The sequence below is a fragment of the Gigantopelta aegis genome, chromosome 13, assembly GCF_016097555.1.
Source record: "Gigantopelta aegis isolate Gae_Host chromosome 13, Gae_host_genome, whole genome shotgun sequence".
NCBI lineage: Eukaryota > Metazoa > Mollusca > Gastropoda > Neomphalida > Peltospiridae > Gigantopelta > Gigantopelta aegis.
Window position 1 is genome coordinate 17,495,328 of NC_054711.1, and position 13,791 is coordinate 17,509,118.

The 13,791-nt window shown below is 36.3% G+C and overlaps 1 protein-coding gene across 2 annotated transcripts in view; it reads left to right on the forward strand.

Annotated features, from left to right (window-relative positions):
- The window catches only part of LOC121387415 (carbamoyl-phosphate synthase [ammonia], mitochondrial-like), an 87,665-nt gene that overhangs the window by 17,600 nt on the left and 56,274 nt on the right, over nt 1–13,791 (forward strand). For both annotated transcript variants that reach the window (XM_041518523.1, XM_041518524.1), the window contains exons 7-12: nt 2,652–2,741; nt 3,686–3,814; nt 7,024–7,127; nt 10,577–10,718; nt 11,567–11,644; nt 13,055–13,150. In XM_041518523.1, the coding sequence (XP_041374457.1) occupies nt 2,652–2,741; nt 3,686–3,814; nt 7,024–7,127; nt 10,577–10,718; nt 11,567–11,644; nt 13,055–13,150 (639 nt within the window). The remainder of the gene's footprint in view (nt 1–2,651; nt 2,742–3,685; nt 3,815–7,023; nt 7,128–10,576; nt 10,719–11,566; nt 11,645–13,054; nt 13,151–13,791) is intronic.

The window sequence follows — 13,791 nt, forward strand, 5'->3', positions numbered from 1 at the left end:
ACATTTCCTTCCTTCCATTTTACGAAGCGATCTTAGTGTTAAGATCACCTTAAGTGCACAGCTACCTTTTTCACTTAGGTGATCTTGGCGCTAAGATCGCTTCGTAAAACATGGCCCAGTGTTTTAAAGATTGGAATATTTCCTTATTATTTTGTAATAAATATACTTCGGTGTTGAAACCACTCTGTTGTTACATGATACAACCAATAAAGTCGGACCCAATTTTTATTTTCAGTATATTCTGAGCCCACAAATACAACCACAGCATTTACCTGTAATGTCAGACTTGTCAAATTACCTTTATTTTATCAGCTGTAACTGGGAAAGGTGTGTGTGTGATGGTACAGAAAACACACAATCAGTATTTACAAAACGATTCATTATTCTGAATATTGGCAGTTCGATATTAGGACCACCTCAATATTAAAGGCATACTGTCACGGATTTAAGGACCTTATTTCTCAAAAAATTGATAATAAATAAAAATTACATTAATTGTTGGAAACCAAATCCAGCGATCGCATCACCTTAACTGAACAATGATGGAGTGAAATCCATGTCAATGCTTTTGGCAATTTTAGTTTTTTAATTATAGACCATTGCCATAATTCAATTATTTTTTAAAATATCATTAATAAATGGAGTATGGTGGTTACGAAGATGGTTGAATAAAGTACATCTGTTGACAAATCAAATTATATTTGTTCAGGTAATACATTGTTAGGCCATTAAATAGGTCAGTGGTCTGTGACAATATGCCTTTAAGACCAACTTAAAAAGGACAACAGATGGTCACAATGGCAGTTTCACTGTATCTATATCACTTACTCGTTCCAACCAGTACACCAGAAGTGGTCAAAGGCCGTGGTATGTGCTTTCCTGTCTTGGGGAAAGTGCATATAGAAGATCCCTTGCTGCATTAGAAAATAAGTATCGGGTTTGCTCTGATGACTATGGGTCGGAATTACCAAATGTTTGACATCCAATAGCTGATGATTAATTAATCAATGTGCTCTAGTGGTGACGTTAAACAACACAAACTTCTATATAACTTAAAACTGCAGTAATCCACAGATGTTTTCAATAAAATATCTGTTGTCACAAGTAATTATTTTTTAATTCGTAATTGTCGAATCCAGTAATTGGTAGAGCAAGACCTGGCTTGAGGGTTAGAGTGCTCGCTAAACCTGCCAGAAACGAAATAAATACTGTAAATTTTAAAATATTAACAATCTTAAAATTTAGTGAAATCCAAATAAGTCACATATTAGTGACAGAATTTTAGCAAGGTCGTCATATCAGAAACAATTTTTTTTTTTATAGGCTTAAGTTGTAAGATCAGCTGAAATAATGTTTTTGTAAAATTTTGATGCTATGCAGCTTACAGACAACTTGAATTTAGTAGACAATTGCAGTAATGTGCATGCTAACTAACTAACTGTTGTTGTTTGCTATCCATTTTGGTTTAATCAATAACATATTACCATTGTTATGCCTTCAGTTAATCACAGACAAAACAATCGCACAAAATCTTTTTGGAACAGTCTGTCTGTACGTCTTTTTAAATTTAGCGTCATGAAATATCAGCGTCTTGTATGACCTCGCTAAATTCACTAACATTTTACGCTTGCTAACATTTCCTGATTTGCAGTATTTTATATTTGTTAACTAAGAAAAATAAGATCACACTGTGATATGTTAGGTATTTAACAACACTGTGATATGTTAGGTATTAAACAACACTGTGATATGTTAGATATTAAACAACACTGTGATATGTTAGGTATTTAACAACACTGTGATATGTTTGTGATATGTTAGGTATTAAACAACACTGTGATATGTTAGGTATTTAACAACACTGTGATATGTTAGGTATTTAACAACACTGTGATATGTTAGGTATTTAACAACACTGTGATATGTTAGGTATTTAACAACACTGTGATATGTTAGGTATTTAACAACACTGTGATATGTTAGGTATTTAACAACACTGTGATATGTTAGGTATTTAACAACACTGTGATATGTTAGGTATTTAACAACACTGTGATATGTTAGGTATTTAACAACACTGTGATATGTTAGGTATTTAACAACACTATGTTATGTTAGGTATTTAACAATACTATGTTATGTTAGGTATTTCTGTAAATTAAAAGTAAATTACACGTGAAGAGGGGCGGGATGTAGCCTAGTGGTGAAGCGCACGCCTGATGCTTGGTAGGTCTTGGATCGATCCTCGTCAGTGGGCCCATTGGGCTAATTCTCGTTTCAAACAGTGCACAATGACTGGTATATCAAAGGCCATGGTATGTGCTATCCTGTCTGTGGGATGGTGCATATAAACGATTTTTTGCTACTACTAATGTGAAAATGTAGCGGGTTTCCTCTATGACTGTCATAATGACCATATGTTTGACATCCAATAGCTGATGATTAATAAATCAATGTGCTCTAGTGGTGTTGTTAAACAAAACGTTTTTACGCATGGAAAGAGCATGTCTGTTTCTAATGTTAAAAACTGATCCTCTTCCTCTACTTTGAGGCAAAATCAGATTATTCATGGACATTTTTTTGTTCGAACCTCCAATAAATTTAAGCATAAAATAAAATAATTTTTATCTATATATATATTTAATTTTCAGGAAGTAAAGATGTTTGGAGAGGGTAACCCGATGAAGGTCGTTGCCGTGGACTGTGGGATCAAACACAACATGTTGAGGAACTTGTGTAAGGTATGCTGGGTAGTTAAAAATAATGATACAACAACATGCACATATGTTGATAGATAAAACTTTCCTTTTGAGTGTATACTACAATACATAACAAATGGCACATGCAATTATATCTTATATCTTTATGTTAACGTGAAGTCTCTGAACCACATATTTAACAACTCCATTAAATTACTCTCCTGCCTTTAATTACTATTAGATTTTTGCAGATTGTGAGAAAACCATTACAATGACACAGATTCCACATACAAGATTGTAACCATGATAATACAAGATTGTAACCATGCTACCATATCGACTTAGCTAAGATGTCCTAGGACAAACAGCACGAATAGTTTTGTTGTCTGCCATTTGCTTTTTTATAAATATTCTTCGCTACCATATTGACTTAGCTAAGATGTCCTAGGACGAACAGCAGGAAAAACAGCATGAATAGTTTTGTTGTCTGCTATTTGCTTTTTTTATAAACTATTCTTCCAAGTTATCATTGTAATGGGTTTTTTTCAGGATTTGTGTCTGGACAAAATGTGGGGAAACTTTAATAGTAAATAACGGCAGGAGAAGATTTCTGGTAGTTCATAACCCCGTGGTTCGAACATAACAATTGTAATACTTGGATTAGCTGTTGAGATTTTTAGCAAGTCGTTAGTTCTAGGGGAGGGGGATGCATGTGGTGAGAGGTCACATTAACATGAAAAGAAACAATTATCAGTTTTCTTCTCTGGGTATGTTATAGCTTTGACATTTCTTTTGATTGTATAATGCAAGACAGAACAAACAGTGCAGGCATATTTATATAGCTCTATTTCCTACAGAATATGTAGTGCATGACTAGACAAATAGCACACATATATTTGTAGCAATAAATTCCCTTCTGATAGATTAGACAAAAGATAAGTCGTTTATTTTTAAATTGAATCCACTTTATGATTTTCTTATTCCAGAGAGGGTTTGAGGTAAAACTTGTTCCCTGGAACTACGACTTCACGTCAGACAAGTACGACGGATTGTTCATATCAAACGGACCTGGAGACCCAGCCCTAGCACACGAGACGATTAATCACATAAAACATGTAACAGCGTCATTCTCTTTGTTTACGGGTCGTAGAGCGTTCGTTTGAGGTGACCGGCCTCGGTGGCGTTGTGGTTAGGCCATCGGTCTACAGGCTGGTAGGTACTGGGTTTGGATCCCAGTCGAGGCATGGGATTTTTAATCCAGATACCGACTCCAAACCCTGAGTGAGTGCTACGCAAGGCTCAGTGGGTAGGTGTAAACCACTTGCACCGACCAGTGATCCATAACTGGTTCAGCAAAGGACATAGTTTGTGCTATCCTGCCTGTGGGAAGCGCAAATAAAAGATCCCTTGCTGCTAATCGGAAAGAGTAGCCCATGTAGTGGCGACAGCGGGTTTTCTCTCTCAGTATGTGTGTGGTCCTTAACCATATGTCTAACGCCATATAACCGTAAATAAAATGTGTTGAGTGTGTCGTTAAAATAAAACATTTATTTCTTTCTTTCGCCCGAGGTGCTTTGGTTATGGGATCGAATCCCCACAGTGATCCATCTCTGGTTGGTTTTTCTTCCTGTCCTGTCTGGTGTCACAACATTATTGTTTTTATTAGTCCCCTACCGGTCTAACTGGATGGGACTATAAGTTTGGCTCTTTGTCTTTCTGTCAGTATGTCTGTCCATCCATCTGTCTGTCCCACATTTAGTTTTCTGGGCCCCGTTGCACGAAGCGATCCTAGCACTGCGATTACCGTAAGTACATAGAGTAGTTATGCACTTAAGGTGATCTTAGTGTTAAGATTGCTTTGTGAAACGGGGCCCTGTATTTTTGTTTTTCACAATTCCTCAGTATATTGAGCTGAAATTTTGTTGTTTATGGCTTTATCATTTACTGTTACAGATTAAGTTTGAATTTCAATGGTTATTTACCCATTTGTGACGTTATGGTCCTTGATCTTAGGAGATATGAAAGTTTGTTTTCCTGATGATTTTTTTTTTTGCAATGCCACAAGACTTTCCTGTCTCTGAGAAAGTGCATCTACAAAATCCCTTGCTGCTAATAAAAAAATCCCGCTACCAACCCAGGTCAGGTTTCTGGTGCTCTCTTGCACCTGCCAGCACGGGCAGTCCCTCCTATCCACCCCAACCCTTTTCTGTTCTGGACAGAGGAGCCGTTGTGGGCCGACACCTGCGCCCATGACAGGCGTGAGCTACTAAAGCTTGCTTTGAATGTGCACGTTCATCGAAGACTATATGTCTGATTTACTAAATGTTTCACATCAAATAGCCGATGATTAATAAATGTACTCTTCTTTTTTTATCTTTTTTTTTTATTATCCTGCTCTATATACTTAAATATTAAAATCTGGCTATGCTCTCCAACTCCAGATATTATTCCTACAGGCCTGCACCTTCCTAATTATTTGTAATTTTAAATATATTAGATTGTCTATATCAAACAAACTCGTTAATTCTGCCCTGGTTACAAAAACGTATCACATCACCAGGAACATTTTGTTTTTAAAATTTTGATTACCGACTATAAAAATAATTGTGTGGCTATTACTATTTAACATTTTAGAATTGGGTAGCAATCTCTGAAATTTGTGTAGTGAAAAGCGATGCAATACTGATTTTTTTTTTACCTGCAGCATTGGTAGAGGCACTGATTTTCCGTTTCAGATTTTTCCCTTTTCCGTTTCATAATGTTACAAATTCTGGTTTTTTCCGTTTCAGTATTAAACAAATTCTGTTTTTGTTTCACTCACACACACACACACACACACACATACACACCGCAATTATTTGCTGGTATAAAATAAATAATTGTGCAATGAGGCAAAACATGTCAGTAGTTTGTATTTATTTTTGGTTTAAATTTAAACACGAATGCGCCACGACACAGACTTCGGGCATTTTCGGTTTTCTTTACGATATGATCGGGAAAATAATTACAAACGACCACACTATAAACCACTTCCCTTGTATAATTTATTTTGAACAAAGGCTGGCATACAATATGCAATTACTGCATTCCTTTGTGACATAGGAAATATGGCAATGCCGCAAATGTTAAAAATTGATAAGCAAACATAACATAATATATCTTTCACTTGAGTAAATATAGTTTTTTCCCTTTAAATCGCCGGGAATAAGTGAAGAAAACACGACTGGTAAAACGTCTAGATACTCTACATTAAACATTTGGCGTAACATACAAAGGTACTAGCGTCGTAGCGTAGCACAGGCAGATGTCGGTGTCCATAGTTTCTAGTTCGAAAAATAAATTTTAATTAATCAAATGGTTTATTTAAAGTTAAATAATGTTTTGGAAAAATATCGGGAATTCCGTTAAAGATAGGTATTTCCGCGATTCCGCGATCGCGGAAAATCAGTGCCTCTACATTGGTATCTTTATTTACATCATTCGTAATAAACCATTTAGCTGCAGCTTACATGGAACTTTTTGTCCAGTATTGTGCCGTGAATTCCTCTGCAAGCTGGTATCGATCCCCGTCAGTGGGCCCATTGGGCCATTTCTCGCTCCAGCCAGTGCACCATGACTGGTATATCAAAGACCGTGATATGTGTTATCCTGTCTGTGGGATGATGCATATAAAAGATTCCTTGCTGCTAATCGAAAAGAGTAGCCCATGAAGTGGCGACAGTGGGTTTCCTCTCTCAATATTTGTGTGGTTCTTAACCATATGTCTGATGCCATATAACCGTAAATAAAATGTGTTGAGTGCATCGTTAAATAAAATATTTCCTTCCTCTTCAAGTTTCAGAGATCACTACATAATTATAAGACATACATACATATATACTACTTGCTAATCAACTGTCTTGATTAGTAACTTTCAGGGAATATTTTATTCAGTATTGCATCGCTCTTCGCTACGCAAGTTTCACAGATCGCTACACAATTTCAAAACATTAAACAGTAATTGCTAATCAATTTTGAGTTGACCAGAAATTTTTAAAACATGATGTTTTCTGACTTTGCTAATTAAGAACAGGAAGGGGGATGCACAGTTGAAGAATTCAGGCCATCCCATTGGCTGTTGGGATGTTCGGACCAGTCTACTAACTGTAGGGAATATGCACTAGTTTTGAGGACAGGTGATGTATCTATAAAAGAGAAAACACTCCCAAGTTTTCTCCATTTTGTTCCCTCGTTTAAAATGTTCCCTCATTTAAAATGTTCCGTTGTGTTTTTAATTTTACAAATATTTGTTTTCCTCCAATAATTTCCTCTCTTCGTGTTGCAGGCGATAGAGAACCGGTCAGAACCGATATTTGGGATCTGCATGGGCAATCAGCTGACTGCCCTGGCCGCTGGAGCAAAGTCGTACAAACTTGCTCTCGGAAACCGGTATGTTGTCATAAACTATATTTTTATTTCAACATCCATTGAAAACAAATTATGGTCTCTAATGAAATGAGATTCCATTGCATATAATATTTATATCCAGGTCAAATAATTTCAGTTGTCATGAGGTTTAGTGAGTGATAATACAAATTTCACGAGGGACATAAACATGATACGAAATGGTATCAAGTTCTATTTCTCGTTCCAGCCAGTGCTCCACAACTGGTGTAACAAAGGCTGTGGTATGTACTATCCTGTCTGTGGGATGGTGCATATAAGAGATCCCTTGCTGCTAATCGAAAAGAGTAGCCCATGAAGTGGCGACAGTGGGTTTCCTCTCAATATTTGTGTGGTCCTTAACCATATGTCTGACGCCATATAACCGTACATAAAATGTGTTGAGTGTGTCGTTAAATAAAACATGTCCTTCTGGTAGCAAGTCAAATACTGTAAATTGATATGAACAAAGATATTTTAATGGCTTGACATAAAAAGAAAACTTTTGTAAATAACAAAAATGTTTTATTTTATTTTATGCAAAAACAACAGTCAGTATATAAATAAGATAGTAATAGACTAAGTTAAAAATAACGTCTGCTTATGGACTTTAAAATTATATTGGATACGTTTACTTGGAAATAACCATTTTTTTTTTTTAAATCTAGCGGGACATAACACTGTATATGTACCAATATATTTTTAGCAATATGGGTAATGATTCTAGTTTGTCAAAAGAAAACCTTTGGATATAAACATTTTCTATTTCTTTTTAATGCAAAAACACTGATAGGTATATAAGTAGTGGAGAATTTTATCTTCTCATGGAGTTTGAAATAACAACGTTTTATTTTTCTTTACAATAACATCAGTCAGTACATGAATAGAACAGTAATAATGTAAAATTCCATCTGCTCATGGAGTTTTAAATTATACTGCACATTGTAAGTGCCTTCTGCTCAAAGAGTTTGGAATTATACTTCTCGTGTTAAATGCTGTCTGCTCAAAGAGTTTGAAATTATACTGCACGTTAAATGCTGTCTGCTCAAAGAGTTTGAAATTATACTGCACATTAAATGCTGTCTGCTCATGGAGTTTGAAATTATACTGCACGTTAAATGCTGTCTGCTCAAAGAGTGAAATTATACTGCTCATGTTAAATGCTGTCTGCTCAAAGAGTTTGAAATTATATTGCCATGTTAAATACTGTCTGCTCAAAGAGTTTGAAATTATACTGCCCATGTTAAATACTGTCTGCTCAAAGAGTTTAAAATTATACTGCCCATGTTAAATGCTGTCTGCTCAAAGAGCTTGAAATTATACTGCACATGCTAAATGCCATCTGCTCATAGAGTGAAATTATACTGCACATGCTAAATGCCGTCTGCTTATGGAGTGAAATTATACTGGTCATGTTAAATGATGTGCTCAAAGAGTTTGGAATTATACTGCACATGTTAAGTGCCGTCTGCTCAAAGAGTTTGAAATTATACTGCACATGTTAAATGCCGTCTGCTCGGAGTTTGAAATTATACTACTCGTGTTAAATACCGTCTGCTGATGGAGTTTGAAATTATACTTCCCATGTTAAGTGCCGTCTGCTGATGGAGTTTGAAATTATACTGCACATGTTAAATGCCGTCTGCTGATGGAGTTTGAAATTATACTGCACATGTTAAATGCCGTCTGCTCTTGGAGTTTGAAATTATACTGCTCATGTTAAATACCGTCTGCTAATGGAGTTTTAAATTATACTGCACATGTTAAGTGCCTTCTGCTCAAAGAGTTTGGAATTATACTTCTCGTGTTAAATGCTGTCTGCTCAAAGAGTTTGAAATTATACTGCACGTTAAATGCTGTCTGCTCAAAGAGTTTGAAATTATACTGCACGTTAAATGCTGTCTGCTCTTGGAGTTTGAAATTATACTGCTCATGTTAAATACCGTCTGCTGATGGAGTTTGAAATTATACTTCCCATGTTAAGTGCCGTCTGCTGATGGAGTTTGAAATTATACTGCACATGTTAAATGCTGTCTGCACAAAGAGCTTGAAATTATACTGCACATGTTAAATACCGTCTGCTCAAAGAGTTTGAAATTATACTTCCCATGTTAAATGCTGTCTGCTCATGGAGTTTGAAATTATACTGCACGTGTTAAGTGCCGTCTGCTGATGGAGTTTGAAATTATACTGCACATGTTAAATGCCGTCTGCACAAAGAGCTTGAAATTATACTGCTCATGTTAAATGCTGTCTGCTCAAAGAGTTTGAAATTATACTGCCCATGTTAAATGCTGTCTGCTCATGGAGTTTGAAATTATACTGCCCATGTTAAATGCTGTCTGCTCATGGAGTTTGAAATTATACTGCACATGTTAAAGGGACATTCCTAAGTTTGCAGCAATGTTTAAGATGTTATCGACTAACAGGGACTTTTTAACGATTGTAATTACATATCAAAGAGCTTGAAATTATACTGCACATGCTAAATGCCATCTGCTCATAGAGTGAAATTATACTGCACATGCTAAATGCCGTCTGCTTATGGAGTGAAATTATACTGGTCATGTTAAATGATGTGCTCAAAGAGTTTGGAATTATACTGCACATGTTAAGTGCCGTCTGCTCAAAGAGTTTGAAATTATACTGCACATGTTAAATGCCGTCTGCTCGGAGTTTGAAATTATACTACTCGTGTTAAATACCGTCTGCTGATGGAGTTTGAAATTATACTTCCCATGTTAAGTGCCGTCTGCTGATGGAGTTTGAAATTATACTGCACATGTTAAATGCCGTCTGCTGATGGAGTTTGAAATTATACTGCACATGTTAAATGCCGTCTGCTCTTGGAGTTTGAAATTATACTGCTCATGTTAAATACCGTCTGCTAATGGAGTTTTAAATTATACTGCACATGTTAAGTGCCTTCTGCTCAAAGAGTTTGGAATTATACTTCTCGTGTTAAATGCTGTCTGCTCAAAGAGTTTGAAATTATACTGCCCATGTTAAATGCCGTCTGCTCATGGAGTTTGAAATTATACTGCCCATGTTAAATGCTGTGTGCTCAAAGAGTTTGGAATTATATTGCTCATGTTAAATGCTGTGTGCTCAAAGAGTGGAATTATACTGCACATGTTAAGTGCCGTCTGCTCAAAGAGTGAAATTATACTGCACATGTTAAATGCCATCTGCTCAAAGAGTTTGAAATTGTACTGCTCATGATAAATGCCGTCTGTTCATGGAGTTTGAAATTATACTGCCCATGTTAAATGCTGTGTGCTCAAAGAGTTTGGAATTATACTGCTCATGTTAAATGCTGTGTGCTCAAAGTTTGGAATTATACTGCTCATGTTAAATGCTGTGCTCAAAGAGTTTGGAATTATACTGCACATGTCAAATGCCATCTGCTCATGGAGCTTGAAATTATACTGCTCATGTTATCTGTTTTCTACCAGGGGCCACAACCAGCCGGTGATCAACGTGCATAACGACCGCGCGTTCATCACGTCGCAAAACCACGGCTTCGCCATTGACAGCACCTCGCTCCCCAAAGACTGGGAGGTCCTCTTCGTCAACGCCAACGACAAAACTAACGAGGTAACTGTCAGAAAACTTCACATCATTTATCCAAAAATGATCCTTAACCATATGTCTGATGCCATATAACTGTAAATAAAATGTGTTGAGTGCGTCGTTAAATAAAACATTTCTTTCTTTTATCTTAAAAGGGCGGGACATAGTCCAGTGGTAAAGCACTTGCCTGGTGCGCTGTCAGTCTAGTATTGATCCCTGTTGGTGAATACATTGGGCTGTTTCTCGTTCCAGCCAGTGCACCATGACTGGTATATATATCAAAGGCTGTGATTTGTGCTATCCTGTCTGGGATGGTGCATATAAAAGATCCATTGCTACTAATGGAAAAAATATAGTGGGTTTCCTGTCTAAGACTATGTCAGAATTGCCAAATGTTTGACATCCAATAGCCGATGATTATTAAGTCAATGTGTTCTAGTGGTGTCGTTAAAACAAAATATTTTTCATTCATTTACCAGCCTCGGTGGCGTAGTGGTTAGGCCATTGGTCTACAGGCTGGTAGGTACTGGGTTCAGATCCCAGTCTAGGCATGGGATTTTTAATCCAGATACCGACTCCAAACCCTGAGTGAGTGCTCCGCAAGGCTCAATGGGTAGGTGTAAACCACTTGCACCGACCAGTGATCCATGATCCATATAACCGTAAATAAAAATGTGTTGAGTGCTTTGTTAAATAAAACTTCTTTCATTCATTCATTCATTCATTCATTCATTCCATCATTCATTCATTCATTCCATCATTCATTCATTCATTCCATCATTCATTCATTCATTCATTCATTCATTCATTCATTCATTCATTCATTCATTCATTCAACCATCCATTCATTAAAGTGTTAATTTAATTTGCAGGGCATTATGCACACCAGTAAGCCTATCTTCACGGCACAGTTCCACCCGGAAGCGTTTGGTGGACCCACAGATACTGAGGTAAGAAATCTTGTTTCTCCTTCTTTTCGTTCGCTTGTTGACTACACATCGAGGCCAGCAGTGACTATGAACGATACTGTTCTCTGTAGATCACTTCTTGTGCCATACAGCTTCTTCTGGAGAGTTGTTGTAGTTGTCCAGGTAGTCTCCCTCAGCTGCTGTAGGTTTATGCAGTCTTGGATGACATGTTCGGTCGTCTGTTCTGCTTCTCAGAAATCTTGTTAATATTTTTAATTTTCTAAAACCAGAAGAACCAAAATTACTTTTGACAAGGCATTTAATGTCAGACTTTGCTTTGTGAATATCAAATTCTAATTGAAAAACAGAAGAAAAGTTTTTGGATTTGGAGATCGTTCTATTACATGAAAATTCGGTCTGTAAGTATATGCAATTGCAGAGTTTAAACTGGATCCAAAATATTACTAGAAATTTGGTGAATTTGGTCACAAAATCTGTAGCCAGATTCAAATTTCAATTGGTGAAATGATACCAAATCAACAGTATATTTGTAAAAGATATGCGATTTTCAAATTAGTATTTTGGCAAATTAAAAATGAAATATATTCACCAAATTGAAGTTTAATTCGCATTTCACAATTTGGCAAACGACAGCTTAAACTATGAATTTATGCAGTGCTCTAAAATCAACAGTGGAGATCATTTCACCAACCAACATAGGGCTTCAGTTCCATTTTGTTTGACTGGTGAAATTTTAAAGGGACAGACCCTAGTTTTTAAAAACTAAGGCATATTTTTGACTATGATCGCTGAAATCAAACATTACTTACATTTTATTGTTAAGATTATCCATTTCCGTACAACCGAAATGTTTATGGTCATCTTCGTGTTTCTAATACCTCAAAATGCATTTTTCATATTCTTAAAAACGCATTTGCATCGGAGACGTAACGGTTACGGAGTTGCGTTTTGGTCTATTTTTAAGGGTATTTCAATGTCACAGACTCTGGTTTCACTCTGCTGTATCTAAATTTGTTAAAGGTTTGTAAATTAACCAAACTTAGTGTCCATTTTTATGGGTTGAAACTTGAGTCTAGGTGAAAAACATAACATAGTGTTTAAAAACTAGGGTCTGTCCCTTTAAGAATAACAATCACTGATTTCTGATGACTCTTGTCAAGCAATCCCATTGAGTCTGTGTTAGAAAAATAGTTTTCTCTTAAAGAGTCTAATGATTACATAAAATTTTAAGTTATACTTTCTAGGTTATTATAATCCTCTAAAACTAATTTTCTTTATACTCTGTCCTGACTTCTGACCTTAACCTTGACCTTTGACCTTGGCATTTCCCCCCTTTTCCACCTTATGGTCCAATCATTCAACAGCCGAATGGCTACGAAATCTTCCGATGTACACCTTCCTAGTTCCAGTCACGTGTGTTTTGTTTTTTAGTTCCTGTTTGACTATTTTGTCGACCTCATCAAAACGAAGAAGCCCTCTGTGAAACATGTGATGCCAAAGCTTCCTGAAGTTCCACGGAAACTGGAGGTAATCTTTGAGTCCTGTTCTTTGTCATTTTATATTCGTCATGGTTCGTACGGATTCTGGAAAACCTTGAAAATCCATTTTCCAGACCTGGAAAAATACCTTTTTTGCGAGTTGGTTTGGAAAAAGTATGGAAATTTGTCTTTAGGACTCAAGTAGAAAATTTTTGTTGCGTAAAACCGCCGGAATCTGATGACGTTTTCCGAAATCGGCACTAATGTACATTTGGGAAATTGAGACTAACAACTGCCAACATTTACCGAAGATATGAACTACGTGCTTGCGCAATGCATATGACAAAAAAATCATCCTTTTTGTCAAATTTTCCAAAAATATGGGGAAATATATTTACTCTCAGTCTTGATGTGAGTCTTGAAAAATGTTTTTTAATCTTGGAAAAAGTCTGGAATTTTTTTGTTTCCAAGGTGTATGAACCCCCGATTCATTGTTTATTCAGTTACAATTACAAAATATTCTATTGTTAAGTTATTAGTTCCTTATTGGACCAACCAAAGGGGACTATAATTTTCATCGCTGTCCGTCTGTCCTTCCATCTATCCGTCTGTCCTACATATAGTTTTTGGACATTTATTTTTATAGGGGCAGGATTTAGCTCAGTTGGTTGAGTGCCCACCTGAGGTGCT